We start from the raw sequence: 19,747 nt of genomic DNA, 5'->3' as shown, positions 1-19,747 counted from the left end.
AGAGAGATGCAGACACACAGACATGGAGAAAGGCTGTTAAAAAGAGAGACATGCAGACACACAGACATGGAGAGAGGCTGTCAAAATGAGAGACATGCAGACACACAGACATGGAGAGAGGCTGTTAAAAAGAGAGAGATCCAGACATGCAGACACACAGACACGGAGAGAGGCTGTTAAAAAGAGAGACATGCAGACACACAGACATGGAGAGAGGCTGTCAAAAAGAGAGAGATGCAAAAACACAGACATGGAGAGAGGCTGTCAAAATGAGAGACATGCAAAAACACAGATATGGAGAGAAGCTGTCAAAATGAGAGACATGCAGACACACAGACATGGAGAGAAGCTGTCAAAATGAGAGACATGCAAAAACACAGACATGGAGAGAAGCTGTCAAAAAGAGAGACAAGCAGACAAAGACAAGCAAACACAAACAGAGAGAAATAGAGAGACAGACGATTGAGGCAGACTGACTGACAGTGAGAGAGACTAGTCTGGAAGACAGAACAAAAAAGGAAGTGACGTGGCCCACGTGTGAGAGCCAGCAAACAGAGAGAGAAAGAGTGGGTGAGAGAAAAAAAAGTGTAGTGCGCAAGATATGGAACAAGGAGGTCATGAGCAGAAGGGTATGGTCGACTAACGGTTCTTAATGGTTCCTGACTGACACACAGAGGAAAGAGACCGTGGATGCTGCTCTGGAACGAGCTCTGGAACTACGCGACAGCTCAGGATGGACACCAAGGTGAGCTGAATGACTTTCATTTGGGACTCAAAGAGGAGCAAGGGAGGGACATTGGCACTCATGAGAAAGGTAGAGAGTAATATATGTGAAGTGAGAGAGCCTGTGGCGGATGTTCGAGATGGACGGACAAACAGACAGATACACAGAAAGATAAACAGACAATGGGTGAGTAAGTGAGAGAGGTAGAGACGGTCAGACAGGGGGTTAGAGGGGTGAGAGAGTCTGGTGGAGAGGCTGGGTGAGAGACAGTCTGGTAGGGAGGATGGGACAGCCCCAGGCGAACAGGCCCTTGCCTTGACATATGCTTCAGAGGCTTCAGAGTGAAATTAGGACTGGCGTAACCCGCTAATCTGAGCTGTCAAGCCTCATGATGCCCACTGACGCTCACCTGTCACCGCCTCCCCTGAGGACATGCTGCCATCAGAATAGGTCAGGGGATCTCAGCTAGGTACTGATACAACACCAAAACACTCCTCTGGCTGTCAATGCCTTCCTCCTTTCCTGCTTTCATCCAACTCGCTCCCTGTTCTCCATACCTCTAGAACAAATAATCATTGGGTTCCTCGTTGGTTTACGGATGTTATTTTTCTGTATACATTAATGCTTTTTGTCAGAACTAAAAGGTTGTCAGGGTGATTGCGATTCTCCTCAGAGTGAATGTGTTTACTTGTTTGCCTGTTATTTTATGTCTATGATTACCATATGGTGCAGATGAAGAGCGATTAGAAAAAGCTGTTATGACCCTGTACAGTAGTTTGTGTGTCTCAGAGAAAGTGCTGAGAGTAGCAGCTGATTGCTGTAAGTGTTGCTGTTATGACAGATCCTCATTCTGCAACTAGATTTTTTTGTTGGCAACACTAAGGAGTTCAGAAATGATTTACAGTATATGTGATCGCAGCGACCTCAAACTTCCCCCTCAGCTAAATTAGGGCCATGTGCTGTGTGATGTGTGTAACTATACAGAAATCATGGCTTTCAGTTGGAAAAATGGAAACAGGGCTTCAGTATAATTCCATGGTTTAGAAAATGTGAGTGCACTCATCCAGTTTGTATATCATATTATACGTTTCGTTTGAGATTGTCAGCCATCTTCATTGTATGAAAAATGTGCTTGACTGCACTTTGGTGTGGAGGTGAGAAGTGGTAGAAACAACCGCTATGAGTACATTTTCCTGTGTTTCAAAAGAAATGTTATAAGGGCACAAGGCAATACCCAGATGCAGACATGGGAGGCAGATGGTTTGAGTCTTGATATTCATTAAACAATCCAAAAGGGGTAGGCAAGAGAATGGTTGTGGACAGGCAAAAGCTCAAAACCAGTTCAGAGTCCAGGTACAGATTCCAGAAAACAGGCAATGGTCAAAAACCGGGAGGACTAGCAAAAGAGGTTAGAAGCAGGGGTACTGGGAACCCGCTGGTTGACTTGAAAAACATACCAGACGAACTGGCACAGAGAGACAGGAAACACAAGGATATATACACCAGGGAAAAGCAGCTCCTCGGGGGGGTGGAGACAATCACAAGACATGTGATACAGTACAGGGTGTGACACATGTAGCCTCAGTGACTGACATGAAACCAGTAACACGGCTACTTCCTCTTTATACTGATATAAGTCATGGGCCTACATGAACGCATCCCTTGTTCCGCACAGTAGCTCATAGTGTCTGTCTCGTTGTGTAGAGTACCATTAGAAAACCATTAGGGAATCATTACAAAACTATTACAGCTACTGTAAAGATAGGAGCTGCTTCTGAAACCTGTTACTCAGCCCTATAATGGGCAGAGAGAACATTAGTGAGTGTGTGTTTACGTGCAGTGGGAGCACACAAACAAGCAGGGTGTTAATGAAGGTTGATAGATGTGTGGTTGTCATGTGTCTGTTGTAATCTATTGTGGGTATAGCAGATGTGCCTGTGTGGCTGCCTCTAAGTGATCTGTATTCATTGCAGTGTCACCTGTGCTGCCTAAGGGCCTTTGCTTATCTTGCAGATTTCCAGCTGAAGTAGTAGTCAGCTTAATGCTGTATTAATTACAGACCCTGCTGAAACTCTGTACCACAATGAATCTCTCACTCACATCTATCTCTCACTTCTTCACATGCTCTGTCTTTCAGATTCAGCTGAGCTGGATAGCAATATGTCTGTTTCTCACACTACCAGGTAAGTCATCAAAAATAACAATTTATTTCTCTCTCACACATACACATGCGTGCACCCACGGTCACACACACTGTTCTCATTTATAAACATACTGTATACACACTCTCTCCCTTTCTCATCTCAAACTAAAATGTCTAAACCAGGGGTCTGCACCTTTCCTTGCCCAGGGACCCCCATTATATGTTAGCAAAACATGTTTTTTTTTCTTCAGATGTTTTGTCTTATCATCCGGTGAATGATAATGAGAAGGACAAGTAATCAACATTTCAAAATGAATACATTTGGTAGATAGGTTTTCATTATTTTGACCCCCACACATTATAATTGGAAAAAGTGTCAACTCTATCATAGCCTATTAGTTAGAAAGGTAACTCCAAGCTAGAGCTGCGACGATTATAGAATTTTGGGTAACAATTAAATGTAATAATCAAATCAAATGGCCACAGTTCATAATTGTCTCAAAAACAAATGGTTTTGACCACCTCAAACTTTTGGAAACCAAGCTTCTCCTCCCAACTGTGCCATTCTGCTCGTAAAATGATTAGTAACTTCACCCTCTCGATGTAAAAATGAAAACTGCTATTGGGTGAGCTATATCTACTTGAATATAAAGTTCAATCTCTCCCTTCTCCTAAAATAAATGTATAACAATAATTGTGATGATTATTATACGACAGATGTGCCAGCCCTACTCCACATACAGTACATGTTGGTAGCAGCTGTTTAGCTTGTTAAACAAAGGTTAGCAATTTGTTGACAGAAATGTTTGTCCAAGTCAAGAAAGCTTGCCAGCAGCTAGCATCATTCACTGCGACTGGTACTCTCTGGAGTTTTTTCAAAGCCTATGTCAGATACTCCAGGGAGTGTAATGAGCTCCAATGAGTTTAATTTGCTCAATATTAGGAGTTGAGAAATAAAGACATTATTAAAAAATAATATATTCCCCTCTTTTCTAAAGTAGCTATGTTTTTAAAAAATTGTTCAGTCTGTTGTTGCTAGTGACATTCATAAAAACCTATACATTTTTGCCATATATTTTTGCGGGCCACCTGCAGCACCTCCGCCGACCCCTAGGGGTCTAAACAGTCCCTAGCCACAGTTTTTTCAGTGACATCTCTCCTCTGAACCACATTGTAAATATCTCAAATTACCTCACAGGGATTCAGCAACAGAACCGATTTCCCTGATAGAAAATAGATTAAGTTCTAATCACATTTGCTTGTGGGAAACCAGTGGGCCCATAGTGAGCTTGTAGCGATTCATCACAGAGTGGTTACTTGCAAGGTATTGATGGGGAGCAGAGTGTGTACAAAGGCCTGCTTCTCCCGTCTCTCAGGGCCAGGAAAATCCACCTCTGTGTTGGCCAGAGCAGCACCTTCATAACAACGTTGCACTACATTCACACCAGTCTATCTACCCAGCTAACAATTCTAGGGAGAGAGAATGTTTTTATGATGTTACCCTTAATGTTCCTTTAATGTTTGAGTGTCCAGTTTTCCGTAAGTTAGGGTAACATTCTATCTTTGTGGGCAAAAACCTTCTGAGAACCTTTTCAGCATGTTTTGGCGTTACAGTAAGGAGACGTTCCCTTAATGTCAAACAGAACACACCCAGAACATTACACATCACGCCTTGTTACCGAGCCAATCAAGGCCCTGATTGGTGAACCACTGATAGCTCCTTGTCTGTTCGCAAGTGATACTTGCGAAAAGTAAACTTAAGTATTTGACACGCTTTGAAATACACTATATACACAAAGTATGTAGATCCTCTTCAAATTAACAAATTTGGTTATTTCAGCCAAACCCGTTGCCTGCAAGTGTGTAAAATCGAGCACACAGCCATGCAATCTCCATAGCCAAGCAATGGCAGTTGAATTGCCTAACTGAAGAGCTCAGTGACTTTCAACATGGCACCGTCATAGGATGCCACCTTTCCAACAAGTCAGTCCGTCAAATTTCTGCCCTGCTAGAACTGCCACAGTCAACTGTAAGTGCTGTTATTGTGAAGTGGCAACAACGGCTCAGTCGCGAAGTGGTAGGCCACACAAACTCACAGAACGGGACCACCAAGTGCTGAAGCACGTAGCGTGTAAAAATCTCCTGTCCTCTGTTGCAACACTCGCTACCGAGTTCCAAACTGCCTCTGGAAGCAACGTCAGCACAAGAACTGTTCATCTGGAGCTTCATGAAATGGGTTTCCATAGCGGAGCAGCCGCACACAAGCCTAAGATCACCATGCGCAATGCCAAGCTTTGGCTGGAGTGGTGTAAAGCTCGCAGCCATCTGGAGAAGTGGAAACACTTTCTCTAGAGTGATGAATCCCGCTTCATCATCTGACTGTCCGACAGACAAATCTGGGTTTGGCGGATGCCAGGAGAACGCTACCTGCATTGTGCCAACTGTACATTTTGGTGGAGGAGAAATAATAGTCTGTGGATGTTTTTCATGGTTTGGGCTAGGCCCCTTAGTTCCAGTGAAGGGAAATCCTAACTCTAAAGCATACATTCTAGATGATTCTGTGCTTGCAACTTTGTGGCAACAGTTTGGGAAAGGCCCTTTCCTGTTTAAGCATGACAATGCCCACATATATAAAGCGAGGTCCATACAGAAATGTTTTGTCGAGATCGGTGTGGAAGAACTTGACTGGCCCGCACAGAGCCCTGACCTCAACCCCATCGAACACCTTTGGGATGAATTGGAATGCTGACTCAAGCCAGGCCTAATCACCCAACATCAGTGCCCAACCTCACTAATGCTCTGGCTGAATGGAAGCCAGTCCCCTCAACAATATTCCAACATCTAGTGGAATGCCTACCCAGAAGAGTGGAGGCTGTTATAACAGCAAAGGGGAAACCAACTCCATATTAATGCCCACAATTTTGGAATTAGATATTTGACTTTTGGTCTTCTAGTGTATTTGAGTGAGAGTCGACTAACAAAATCAATGATTACTACAAGTTTAGACAGCTGGCCGCTAGACTTAACAAAATATATATGCTGACATGGGATCATTTAGTGACTGTCAGTGACTGACATAACAAGAGAAAAACTGCTTACACAAAACCAAAATTGCACCTTGTGTATACTACTATTTTTAATTCTCAATAGTAAGTTGAGGCCCCAACTGAGTTCCTATGATTTACTTTTGGTACAGTATAGTTAGGCACTGTCCAGAAGAAACCTTAACCCCTCCTCCTTTGGCGCTCATGTAGATGAAACAGCTCAATAGGTGTACGCAATAAGTTGAGTGCACTTTGGAGTAAATCTCAGCTCTGATAAAAGTACAAAAACTATATCATTGATCATAGTAATTCAGGGGTATCATTTAAACAGCTTAACATGCCCCAACAACATTAGACAACTATAGAAAAAGCTCTTAAAATACTGAAATAAGTCAATCAAATCATTGAGATCACAGTACTGTGAACCAAGAGGTTGTGAGTTCAAATCCCATGTCGAATAATTATTGTGTAAATGCACAATCACAATGTAATCATCTATTTTAAAGTGTGTAAAACGTGTAAGTTAAAAGCACTATGTTAAATGCACTGTGTGTGTGAATATCCCTAACGTTCACAACAGACAAAGAGCTATCAGTGGTTCCCCATTTAGGCCCTTGATTGACTGCAACATTAACATGTGTAATTCAACTTTTTAGGGGGGGGGACATTTATTTGGGACCATCAGGCAACATCCTGACAACTGATACACAAAAATGTTCCAGCAACGTTCCCATGAAAAGTGTCTTGAACAATATCTTATGTTCTGAGAACATGGCAAACATGTTTGGTGGGACGTTGATGGAATAGTCTCATAACACAGAAAACTGGACATATGAATGTTCTTGCAACCATACCATGAAACGTGTCTAGAACATTGATATCTTTAATTCTGAGAACATGGTAACCCCATTCAGTAGCCATGTTTTGTGCTTCCGACTGTCTTGTAATGTGTTGTTTAGGTTTCACCCAACTGCTTTGTTTGTGTAATAGTTGAAAAGTCATTTGTTTTCTGTCAACAGGGTCCCTTTCTCAGAGCCCTACCACCACACACCCCAATCGACCGGTGGAAGTGACTCTTTGTCATTTCTAGGTGATGTCACATGGGGCTATTTCCTATTTCTCTGTATCTTTCCACCTGACACAACTCGCCGTTAATCTCAAGGACTTCACTCTTAATAATAGGACCTTCTTTTAAATCTTTTTCACCGGCAGGATGAATGGAAATCAGTGGCCGTATACCATGAGCAGCTAGCTCACCAATGTTTGTAATTACTTTGTCCTCCTCCTTAAACTAGCTTTGGTTCAGTTACTGTAATCATTTTGAGGAGTTACTGTGACTTGCGAAGGAAATCACACTTTTAGTAATGTATTACTAATTTCATTAAAGGAACTTGCGACAGAAGAATATTGTACTTATTATTTGGAACGCTACTCCTCTTACACCGTTTCAGATAGAAACGCCATTCAACCTTTAAAACGTGCAGGCTGGTCAGGGTCAGTGTGATTGTAAACAACTTTTTGAAACCATTTAAACCTTTTAACCTATTATGCTTCTAATAAACCTCATCCACTTTAATGGGATTTCTTCTACATTCTAAAGCTCCCATTGTTAAAGAGCCACTGAACACGCCGATTGGCAAGTGTGTTTTTCTGTTGCTCATTTGAAAAACGAGATTTCAGTTTTGCCGGTGTTTCCTCACCGATTTCGTGTTTGGTTAATTATTTTTGTCCCCCAGGAGACACTATAGACTATGGAAGTCTATTGAATGAATCTAAGATAACTGAAGAAATCTGTAATAAATTTGAAGTTTTTGCCAAGAATGTTTTAGTTAGCAATTTTACATCTAACTAAGGTGTTTCTCACTGTCCATTATATTGAATGGAGAGCAATCACCACAGATGTTCACACTATGTTAGTGGGCAAATGGACATCATCAACTCAAAACCCAACTTTCATTTACCCGTTGTACCGCAAGGATGTTCCAAACTCTGTCGCAGACGAGACTGACTTTATGACCAAAATTATCCGATTTACACTTTGTAGTCTATTTGACACTAGAATTACTGTTTCTGACTCATATCGATACCACAAAGGCCATTTTCAAAGGGATTTTTAAAGGCAGTGACTCTTTAAAAACTCCCATTCTGAAGCTGTGACTTCCAACATTCTATTCACTGTAAACAATGTGACTTTTGACACAAATCAGCTACTTTGACCACTTTCTCAACAAGCTAGACAAAACAAAATCTTAATCTACTTCTCTCCTATTTAGATCTGATATCAGAACAGAAATATCTTCTACCAATCAAACGATATATCTGTTTGTTATCAAATCAACTTACTTTTCCTCTCAATTTTTACAAACAACTGAAATTTTGACCACTTTCCCAGCAAATAAGACACAAACGTAGATGGTATGACATATTATTCTACTTTTCTACAATTCAAATCTGATATCAGAACATAAATATCTTCTACCAATCAAACAATGAAGCTGTTTTAGTAAAAGCATCAAGTACTTTTCCTCTCAAACCTTTGAAAATACTGCCATTTTGACCATTTTCCCAAGTTAGACAAGAACGTAAAGCGTATGATATCTTAGTCTACTCTTCTGATATACAAATGTGAAATCAGAATAGAATATATTCTACCAGTCAAACGATACAGCTGTTTCAGTAACAACTTTGACAACTTTCTCCCAACTTTTAAGAACTACATTTTTGCCCACTTTCCTAACAACTTGGACAAAAACGTAGAGCATATGAAATCTTCTAGTTCTCTGCTTTTCAAATCTGAAATCAGAACAGAAATATATTTTACCAATGAAATTATAGCACTGTGGGAGCAAATAAGACTGATTATGCCACACAGCTCAACCCAACCCACTAAACTAACCCATTATAAGAAGCAATAGTAGAATCGTCAGTTCGCCTTCAAAATAAAAGTCCTCCATTATTACTGATGCAAAATGATACAAATAGTGGAATCATGCCATATTTGGACTAGATAAGGCAAAAAAAAAAGGTTAGAATGTTGTTTTAAATGTAACAAAATACAATAATTTGTTAATTTGACAAATCACCTAACCAGTCAGCTTATTGTGCGTATTGAACATTCATAGTGCACTGTAATGTCTAACCTAGGGATTGTGCACTCATGATATAGGGTATCAGCCAACTTGGTGACACCCACAGAAGACAATTCTGAACAGTTTACACAAATATTAGAGTCTTGGGTTTCCTGTCCTTCTCCCCTGGTAAGTAAATTCAGTTAATAAAAAAAGAGTAGGCTATGTGTTGATATTATAATAGTCAACATTACAATGCCTTCTGAAAGTATTCACACACCTTGACTTTTTCCACATTTTGTTACATTACAGCCTTACTTTCAAATTGATTCAATAAAAAAAAAATCCTCAGCAATCTACACACAATACCACATGAGGACAAAGCAAAAACAGGTTTTTAGAAATGTTTGCAAATGTGTAAAATAAAATGGAAATGCCTTATTTACATAAGTATTCAGACACTTTTCTATGAGATTTGAAATTGAGCTCAGGTGCATCCTGTTTCCATTGATCACCCTTGAGATGTTTCTACAACTTGGAGTCCATCTGTGGTACATTCAATTGCTTGGACATGATTTGGAAATGGCACACACGTGTCTATATAAGTTCCCACAGTTGGCAGTGCATGTCAGAGCAAAAACCGAGCCATGAGGTCGAAGGAATTGCCCGTAGAACTCCGAGACAGGGTTGTGTCGAGGCACAGATCTGGGGAAGTATACCAATAACATTTCTACAGCATTGAACGTCCCTAAGAACACAAAGGCCTCCATCATTCTTAAATGGAAGAAGTTTGGAACCACGAAGACTCTTCCTAGAGCTGGCCGCCTGGCCAAACTGAGCAATAGGGGGAGAAGGGCCTTGGTCAGGGAGGTGACCAAGAACCCGATGGTCACTGTGAAAGAGCTCCAGAGTTCCACTGTGGAGATGGGAAAACCTTCCAGAAGGACAACCATCTCTGCAGCACTACACCAATCAGGCCTTTATGGTAGAGTGGCCAGACAAAAGCCTCTCCTCAGTAAAAGACACATGACAGCCTGCTTGGAGTTTGCCAAAAGGCACCTAAAGGCTCTCAGACCATGAGAAACAAGATTCTCCTGGTTTGATGAAACCATGTGAGAACTCTTTGGCCTGAATGCCAAGCATCACGTCTGGAGGAAACCTGGCCCCATCCCTACGGTGAAGCATGGTGGTAGCAGCATCATGCTGTGGGGATGTTTTTCATTAGCTGGGACTGGGAGACTAGTCAGGATTGAGGCAAAGATGAACGGAGCAAAGTACAGAGAGCTCCTTCATGAAAATCTACTCCAGAATACTGAGGACCTCAGACCGTGGCGAAGGTTCACCTTCACGACCCTAAGCACACAGCCAAGACAACACAGGAGTGGTTTTGGGACAAGTCTCTGAATGTCTTTGAGTGTCCCAGCCAGAGCCCGGTCTTGAACCCGATTGAACATATCTGGAGAGACCTGACAATAGCAGTGCAGCAATGCTCCTTATCCAACCTGACAGAGCTTGAGAGGATCTGTAGAGAAGAATGAGAGAAAATCCCCAAATATATGTGTACCAAGCTTGTAGTGTCATAACCAAGAAGACTCAATGCTGTAATCGCGGCTAAATGCTTCAACAAAGTACTGAGTAAAGGGTCTGAATAATTATGTAAATGTGATATTTCAGTTTTATATTTTCATAAATTAGCAAACATTTCTAAAAAACTGTTTTACTTTGTCGTTATGGGTTAATATGTGTGTACTGACGAGGGAAAAAGACAATTTAATCAATTTTAGAATAAGGCTTTAACGTAACAAAATGTGTAAAAAGTCAAGGGGTCTGAATACGTCCCGAATGCACTGTATACTGTAGAGAATCATTTAACCATCTAAACCGATGTGAAATATATTTTCCACAGCCACAAATCTTGTATTGTCAGTTGTTTGAAGCTGGTGTACAAAACTGAAAGTAAAAGATGCAAAAACTAAACTTGAAAACCGGAACCATAGAAATAGCACACACAGAACTGATCTACCACTTCTTAGACCTGCTTTCAATGAAGAATGACAGACCTACAGTATAACTCACATATCTATGTGAATTTGGTCAGGTCGCCCAAAAAGTTGCGTTTTGCTGCTTTAACGTTACTGCTTAGAAACTGCCTTCTGAAAAAGGCAATTCATGTAACCTATTTTTAATTTGTTCTGTATTCTAGACCTATACTTGGGATATAGCTTTAAACGAAAAATAAGTCTGCTTGAAAAAGTAAATGATATGATTATGGTCTCTGTCATGCTCTGAACTGTAGGTGCGCCTACACATGCCTCCTGTCCTGTTGAGCTCAACCCTCCCAGAGTAGTGGTGAGATATGGAGACTCCGTCTCAGTCAACTGTACCACATCCACAGAGCCCGAGGGGATGGGGTGGGAGGTCACGTTCGGAGGTATAGGTTTGCAAGGAAATGTCAACTTTGTCACCTGGACTGTGGGAAGCCTCATGGACTGGACAATAGAACCTAAATGCTACATCAATCCACAAAATGGAAGTCAGTGTACTGAGATTCTCCCTGTCATTCTCTACAGTAAGTTGTTTTTCTTTTTCTTATATTTGTGAGTTTTGTCAGTAAAATCCATTATATTTCACTATGTGTAACTATTTTGTCTCTAGAGACTCCAGACAGCGTGTCTATCTCTCCTCTGAGCCACTCTGGTCCAATGATTGAGGGGAAGGAGTACCAGCTGCAGTGTGACATCCAGAACATTGCTCCTCTACAGAACCTGGTTGTGAGGTGGTACAAAGGCAATGAAACTATAGAGACTCAAACGTTTAATGACTCCACAAAGAAACCAGTGAATATGTCCTCCACCCTCACCCTCACCCACAGAAGTTATGAGGGTGAAGTGGAGTACAGATGTGAGGCAGAGCTGGACCTGGGACCAGAGGAACCAAAACCTACTGCCTTGTCATCAAAACCTCTTAATGTTACTGTTTACTGTAAGTCTTTTTGTTTCCTTTTGGGGGTTGGTGGAATAAAGGGACTTGTTAACGGGCTGCGGGGCTATTCCATTCTACATACTATCTTCTACCAATCAGATTATACCACTGGGGGAGCACATAAAACTGATCATGCCATACAGCTCACCCCAACCCACTAAACTAACCCACTATAACAACTCCCACACTCACTAACCAAACTACAAGAGTGACTCCACTTACTATAGCTAACCCATGGCCTACCTACCTAAAACATTCAGAATTACTATTGCAATGCACTGCTACTAGTACTTCTGGGTTACTTACTACGTCCTAGTCCCCCACTAAAGGCTACTATCAACTACTTAGAAAACAGTCACTGCCTCTACTATACCAGCCTCAATTTGTCAACACTAACAAACTTCTAAACTTCTTCCACTAGATGCAAAATAATAGCCTAAAACTTTTTTATAATTTCTTATGACTAAAAGTGTAGTAGTCTGACTGTAGTTATTTATGGTGAAATATGTACAGTCGTGGCCAAAGGTTTTGAGAATAACACAAATTTACATTTTCAGTCTGCTGCCTCAGTTTCTATGATGGCAATTTGCATATACTCCAGAATGTTATGAAGAGTGATCAGATGAATTGCCATTAATTGCAAAGGCCCTCTTTGCCATGCAAATGAACTGAATCTTAAAAAATAATTTCCACTGCATTTCAGCCCTGCCACAAAAGGACCAGCTGACATCATGTCAGTGATTCTCTCGTTAACACAGGTGTGAGTGTTGACGAGGACAAGGCTGGAGATCACTCTGTCATGCTGATTGAGTTCGAATAACAGACTGGAAGCTTCAAAAGGAGGGTGGTGCTTGGAATCATTGTTCTTCCTCTGTCAACCATGGTTACCTCCAAGGAAATCATTGCTTTGCACAAAAAGGGCTTCACAGGCAAGGATATTACTGCCAGTCCGATTGCACCTAAATCAACCATTTATCGGATCATCAAGAACTTCAAGGAGAACGGTTCAATTGTTGTAAAGAAGGCTTCAGGGAGCTCAAGAAAGTCCAGCAAAGCACCAGGACCGTCTCCTAAAGTTGATTCAGCTGCGGGATCGGGGCACCACCAGTAAAGAGCTTGCTCAGGAATGGCAGCAGGCAGGTGTGAGTGCATCTGCACGCACAGTGAAGCGAAGAATTTTGGAGGATGGCCTGGTGTCAAGAAGGGCAGCAAAGAAGCCACTTTCTCCAGGACAAACATCAGGGACAGACTGATATTCTGCAAAAGGTACAGGGATTGGACTGCTGAGGACTGGGGTAAAGTCATTTTCTCTGATGAATCCCCTTTCCGATTGTTTGGGGCATCCGGAAAAAAGCTTGTCCGGAGAAGACAAGGTGAGTGCTACCATCAGTCCTGTGTCATGCCAACAGTAAAGCATCCTGAGACCATTCATGTGTGGGGTTGCTTCTCAGCCAAGGGAGTGGGCTCACTCACAATGTTGCCTAAGAACACAGCCATGAATAAGGAATGGTACCAACACATCCCCGGAGAGCAACTTCTCCCAACCATCCAGGGACAGTTTGGTGACGAACAATGCCTTTTCCAGCATGATGGAGCACCTTGCCATAAGGCAAAAGTGATAACTAAGTGGCTTGGGGAACAAAACATTGATATTTTGGGTCCATGGCCAGGAAACTCCCCAGACCTTAATCCCATTGAGAACTTGGGGTCAATCCTCAAGAGGCGAGTGGACAAACAAAAACCCACAAATTCTGACAAACTTCAAGCATTGATTATGCAAGAATGGGCTGCCATCAGTCAGGATGTGACCCAGAAGTTAATTGACAGCATGTCTGGGCGGATTGCAGAGGTCTTGAAAAAGAAGGATCAACACTGCAAATATTGACTCTTTGCATCAACTTCATGTAATTGTCAATAAAAGCCTTTGACACTTATGAAATGCTTGTAATTATACTTCAGTATTCCTCAGTAACATCTGACAAAAAATATCTAAGACACTGAAGCAGCAAATTTTGTGGAAATTAATATTTGTGTCATTCTCATAACTTTTGGCCACGACTGTACTTTTGACAATATTTCACCTATTCACTTTAGTAAAATATTTAAATGCCACAATTTAATGGATATACCACTTATTTCTGACTTGTTATTGTTATTTGGAACACCACTCCTTTTACACCGTTTAAGATAGAAATGCCATTCTATCTTACATTTCTTTCATACAACTTTTTGATAACATTTATACTTTTTAAACTACTAAACTTGCTGTTCTCCTAAAACAACTTCATCCACTGTAAAGAGATTTCTTCAACATTCTAATGCTCCCATTGTTGACAACTCCCATGGCTTCCAACATTCTATTCACTGTAAACAATGTACCTTTTTACACAAGTCAGCTACTATCCCAACAACTTATACAAAACATTAGAGGCTATGAAATCTTAGTATAATTTCTCTGCTATATACAGTGAGAGAAAAAGGTATTTGATCCCCTGCTGATTTTGTACGTTTGCCCACTGACAAAGAAATGATCAGTCTATAATTTTAATGGTAGGTTTATTTGAACAGTGAGAGTCAGAATAACAACGTATGTCAAAAATTTTATAAATTGATTTGCATTTTAATGAGGGAAATAGGTATTTGACCCACTCTCAATCAGAAAGATTTCTGGCTCCCAGGTGTCTTTTATATGGTTAATGAGCTGAGATTTGGAGCACACTCTTAAAGGGAGTGCTCCTAATCTCAGCTTGTTACCTGTATAAAAGACACCTGTCCACAGAAGCAATCAATCAGATTCCAAACTCTCCACCATGCCCAAGACCAAAGAGCTCTCCAAGGATGTCAGGGACAAGATTGTAGACCTACACAAGGCTGGAATGGGCTACAAGACCATTGTCAAGCAGCTTGGTGAGAAGGTGACAACAGTTGGTGCGATTATTCGCAAATGGAAGAAACACAAAAGAACTGTCAATCTCCCTCGGCCTGGGGCTCCATGCAAGATCTCACCTCGTGGAGTTGCAATGATCATGAGAACGGTGAGGAATCAGCCCAGAAGTACACGGGAGGATCTTGTCAATGATCCCAAGGCAGCTGGGACCATAGTCACCAAGAAAACAATTGGTAACACACTACGCCGTGAAGGACTGAAATCCTGCGGCGCCCGCAAGGTTCCCCTGCTCAAGAAAGCACATATACATGCACAAATTATGCTTTGGGGGTGTTTTTCTGCTAAGGGGACAGGACAACTTCACCTCATCAAAGGGACGATGGACGGGGCCATGTACCGTCAAATATTGGGTGAGAACCTCCTTCCCTCAGCCAGGGCATTGAAAATGGGTCGTGGGTGTATATTCCAGCATGACAATGACCCAAAACACACGGCCAAGGCAACAAAGGAGTGGCTCAAGAAGAAGCACATTAAGGTCCTGGAGTGGCCTAGCCAGTCTCCAGACCTTAATCCCATAGAAAATCTGTGGAGGGAGCTGAAGGTTCGAGTTGCCAAACATCAGCCTCGAAACCTTAATGACTTGGAGAAGATCTGCAAAGAGGAGTGGGACAAAATCCCTCCTGAGATGTGTGCAAACCTGGTGGCCAACTACATGAAACGTCTAACCTCTGTGATTGCCAATAAGGGTTTTGCCACCAAGTACTAAGTCATGTTTTGCAGAGGGGTCAAATACTTATTTCCCTCATTAAAATGCAAATCAATTTATAACATTTTTGACATGCGTTTTTCAGGATTTTTTTGTTGTTATTCTGTCTCTCACTGTTCAAATAAACCTACCATTAAAATTATAGACTGAAGAGTTCTTTGTCAGTGGGCAAACGTACAAAATCAGCAGGGGATCAAAAACTTTTTTCCCTCACTGTAAATCTGAAATCATAACTTCTACCAATCAAAATTGCTCCGGCAAAGAGGCAATGTAGAACTCGCTATGTTAACACATAAACAGATAATTCTCATCTTCCACCCAGATGCTAAAGTTACCTGTTGCGAGCTAACTAGTCAGCCCAGACAGAAGCACAAAACAAACAATAATATATTTAAAAAGTTATCATAACTTTAGTATCGATTTCAATCAGGCACTGAGGTTATCTACCTAAGAAACACAGATATCCAATTGACCAGTGAGAATTCTCAAAATGTGAGCTTTTTCATGCTGTGGTGTCACAATCACAGCCAATCACAAGTGTACAAATTGGCTCACAATAATCATTGAATGTGAGCTGTGTCACACTGCGGGCATTTTTACATGACACAACACACTCCAGTAATACAGTTGATATAGTAGTCTATCAAAGTAACCAGACCTGATTTTTTAATATATTTAACTTTGACTATATTTCACTGCTTCACTTAATTAAAACTTTTTAAACTTCAACTACCACACAAATCATTGTAAAGAGCTGAAGCAAGTCACACAATATTATTTCATATAAAATTACATTTCTAATCTAAATTGTGTGTTTACAACATTTCTGCCACAGACCAAGGCCACACGTCTAACTCAATGTCATCCTCTCTGCTTTTCTCCTCAGCTCACACAAATAAGTCAACAACACCCACGGCTAAGTCCTTAACCACCGCAGGTAAACAACAAACCTCATATTCCCTCCTTGACATATTGGAATTACCTGTTCCCAGAAAAATAAACACCCATATTGGTAATCCCTGAAAAACACTGCAACACAGCTATAGTGAATAGATGCTTTGCTATGAAGAATCTCCCATAACCAGTTCTGTCTTTCACGTCAAGGGTGCATGCAATTTAAAATCGAATTAGCTCTGTAATTAGCAAATGTTACATTCCCCTTTCTCGTTAAGATAGACAGGCAGTGGATTTTACAGCACTTGACAAGGACACTACTGATACGCTTTAAAAAGTGTAATTAGACTGACCCGATTTCCTATGAGAGTCGTGCCATTGAAATATGCTGAAAGTCTATAAAAAAGTGAGAGTTACATAAAAGGAATGCACCTGGAATTTAATGAGATGTAATTATGTACAGGTCCATATGACAGAGATAAGGACTCAAAATGCTAACAGAGAACCATCGCTCCTCTTGTTGCCTGGGGTAACAAAGGCCTTTCCTAGCCTAACTTTTCCTTAAATCTGGAGGTTTTTTCGTTTTTCTGTTATTGTTATCTCACAGCACATTTGACAGTTTCACGATTCCCCGTCTCCCAAACAAAACCCTTAGAGGTGTTGTGAAACAGAAACAGAGCACCTCAGCTCGCTGTCTCTAAATTGTCCTCAGATTAATGCTTGATTGTGGCTGATGTAAGAGATAAGAAGTCTCTGAGTGTGTCCCTCTGCGCTGTGCAGGCTTACGTAAGGGTTGAGATGTGGCTTCAACAACACATCAATTGGACCAGACCGCTCTGTTGTCATCTCATTGTGTTGATGTTCCCACCTCTTTCTTTGTTGCAGGAATATAGGCTACACCTATTATGCTCTAAAAACACACAATTCAAGTACCGTAGTTTCTTTCAACTAAGTGATATTGTATTTTTCTTTGATCACAGATGCAAGGTGGGATGAACCATTCAATTATGGTAAGAGGATATGACTTTTTTCCGAAGTGCACAAATATAATGATCAACCAAGCAGCTAATATCCACTTATCAATACCACCAAACATGGTTTACAATCACATGGTAATAGACTCATCTATGTGTCACTGTGTCTGTGCTCAGACTACTACTTCCTCCGTGTTGTTGGTCTGTCTATGGCTGCCACGCTCTTCATCCTGGGTATTATGGTCATTAGCTGTGAGTAGAAAACATTTACCCTCCGTGTCTCTTTTCTTTGTCTTATTCACACTGTTGGTACTGTACTGTTATCATAAAAACAGCTCTTTCTATCCCTCTTATTGTCTTTCACTCTTTCTTTCTCTCTCGTTCTCTATCACACAGGTGATAAAGTATGCCGGATGCCTAGGTGTCATGTGGGCACAGGGAAGTGAGTAGTCCTCTATAGCCACTTATATCAATGTGACACACACTCAGGCTCACATCCAGTATACACCCAACCACACACGTCACCTTCAGCTTCACATACTACAACTGACACAACTGTGGCAACACTTTTGTGGCTGTGACCTCATTATGGAACACAGGCCCAATCATGCAACAGTATTTGTAATGGAGGTGTTCCAGTGAAGTGAATGACTATAAAGGGACAACGTAAAAAGCCAAGTGGACCAGCTGGGTTGCAATGTTTAGGGATATCATTCTGTGTTGGTATTGAATGCTACTGTATTCTATCTATACCATGAGTGAGTATCTGTGTGCCTAGATGAGTTTATGTAGATAGAGTACTGTGAACATGGATAAATCACTGTATAGAGGAAGTGTCTAAAGTCAGTCTTGACATCAGTCATAATCACTGAATGGACTGCTGACTTAGATCCTATTGTTGACAAATGGCTTAAAGCATTGTTTGGCTGTATTCGATTGGTTCGTCAGCCATGTACAGTTATGTAAATATTTGTTTTCATTGTTTGATGAATTGATGTTAGAATAATCCATGTTTGATTAATTTAAATTTGATAATCCGACCTTAGATGAATTGACCCTGGATAATCGGACATTTCATTAATTGACGTCATGTGTTTTTTCCCAGGTCGTACCAAGTGGCCAGAGAGTAGTGAGGGAACAAATGTGTTACTGAGTGGCCTCAAGACACCAGAAGAGTTCATCAGAGGGACATGGTGAAACAACACTGATTCAACAGACGTTATCGGCCATGTGCGTTTGTATGTGTGTGTGAAAACATTGTTGGACAAAACTCTGCATCTCTCATTTCAGAGATAAGAACGTGAGATGTGTTTCATGTGCCTTTCCCACAGACTGCAAGTGAGACTCACTCAACATTATGAAATGACCCCTCCCTCACTCTTCTAAAGACTTACCTGTAGTTTTGAATGCAAGTTTTATTATACTTTGGCAATCATGTTTCTATGTATATTTTCAAATGCTTACAAAATGTTACAGAATACATACTGTAGATGTTACGTAGCTCAGAGGCGCCCCCAAGAGCACTGGAAGAGGTATTGATCCTTTTTTTCTCATATCACAGAGACAGCAAATTCCATGCCTAGCTTTTCACAGATTTTCATGTAGATTTTATCTGTAGATTTGTCACCAACGTGGATGACATTTTCTCTAATAAATCACATACATGTCCTGTTCATGGTCTCATTTCCACAGATATTATGGAGGTCCATCATGCCTCTGACAGCCTCATCTAACCGAACAGTCCCTCTGGTTCCGGGTAGGGAATTGCCAATACTACATGCCAAAGGCACAATACAGACATAGGTGTCTGAGAAGCTTCTCTGTTCTACCTTTAAATGGAAATTCGACTCAAACTATATTTGGGTATTTTTTTCATTAATGCACTGTTAATACAGATCCAAAATGTTTTGCATGTCAACAGTCAAGTTTTCAAGATATTGGACTTTCAAGAATTAAAGTGTCACTGGCCACATGATTGTCCTTATAACAGAACAGAGAGGTGGAGAGAAAATAAAAAATAAATGTAAAAAACTCCAGAATAAACCATGGACAAATGAGTCACGCTGACAAGTGAAGAATAGGGGCATTATTTTCCTGTTAGTCTTTGTTAAATGTTATTTCCATTACCGAATTCAACTTTGAAATTAAAATTAATTGCGAGTCTGGCTGGATAATGACAAGATGAGTCATGTTTGAATTCAGGTTTCCACCTCCTCTATCGAACAGCCTGCTCAACTCTAGCCAAGCTGTTTCTATGAAAACGTT

General features: G+C 41.0%; 1 protein-coding gene across 2 annotated transcripts; it reads left to right on the top strand.

Moving 5' to 3' along the window:
* The first annotated feature begins 556 nt into the window (after nt 1-556).
* Nucleotides 557-19,155, top strand: LOC112245861 (intercellular adhesion molecule 1). 2 transcript variants are annotated; one of them, XM_024414032.2, is made up of 10 exons: nt 557-745; nt 2,862-2,907; nt 6,931-7,001; nt 11,276-11,548; nt 11,635-11,961; nt 16,501-16,551; nt 17,489-17,518; nt 17,660-17,734; nt 17,879-17,924; nt 18,588-19,155. In XM_024414032.2, exons 1-10 carry the CDS (start codon nt 691-693, stop codon nt 18,610-18,612), a joined length of 999 nt encoding a protein of 332 aa, XP_024269800.1. In that variant the 5' UTR covers nt 557-690; the 3' UTR covers nt 18,613-19,155. The 2 variants fall into 2 exon arrangements, with proteins under 2 accessions (XP_024269800.1, XP_024269801.1); XM_024414033.2 differs by lacking the exon at nt 6,931-7,001 and having other exon boundaries at nt 567-745.
* The last annotated feature ends 592 nt before the right edge of the window (nt 19,156-19,747 follow it).

This window comes from Oncorhynchus tshawytscha, linkage group LG23 (assembly GCF_018296145.1).
Source record: "Oncorhynchus tshawytscha isolate Ot180627B linkage group LG23, Otsh_v2.0, whole genome shotgun sequence".
Lineage (NCBI taxonomy): Eukaryota > Metazoa > Chordata > Actinopteri > Salmoniformes > Salmonidae > Oncorhynchus > Oncorhynchus tshawytscha.
This window is presented reverse-complemented; position numbering and strand designations above follow the sequence as displayed.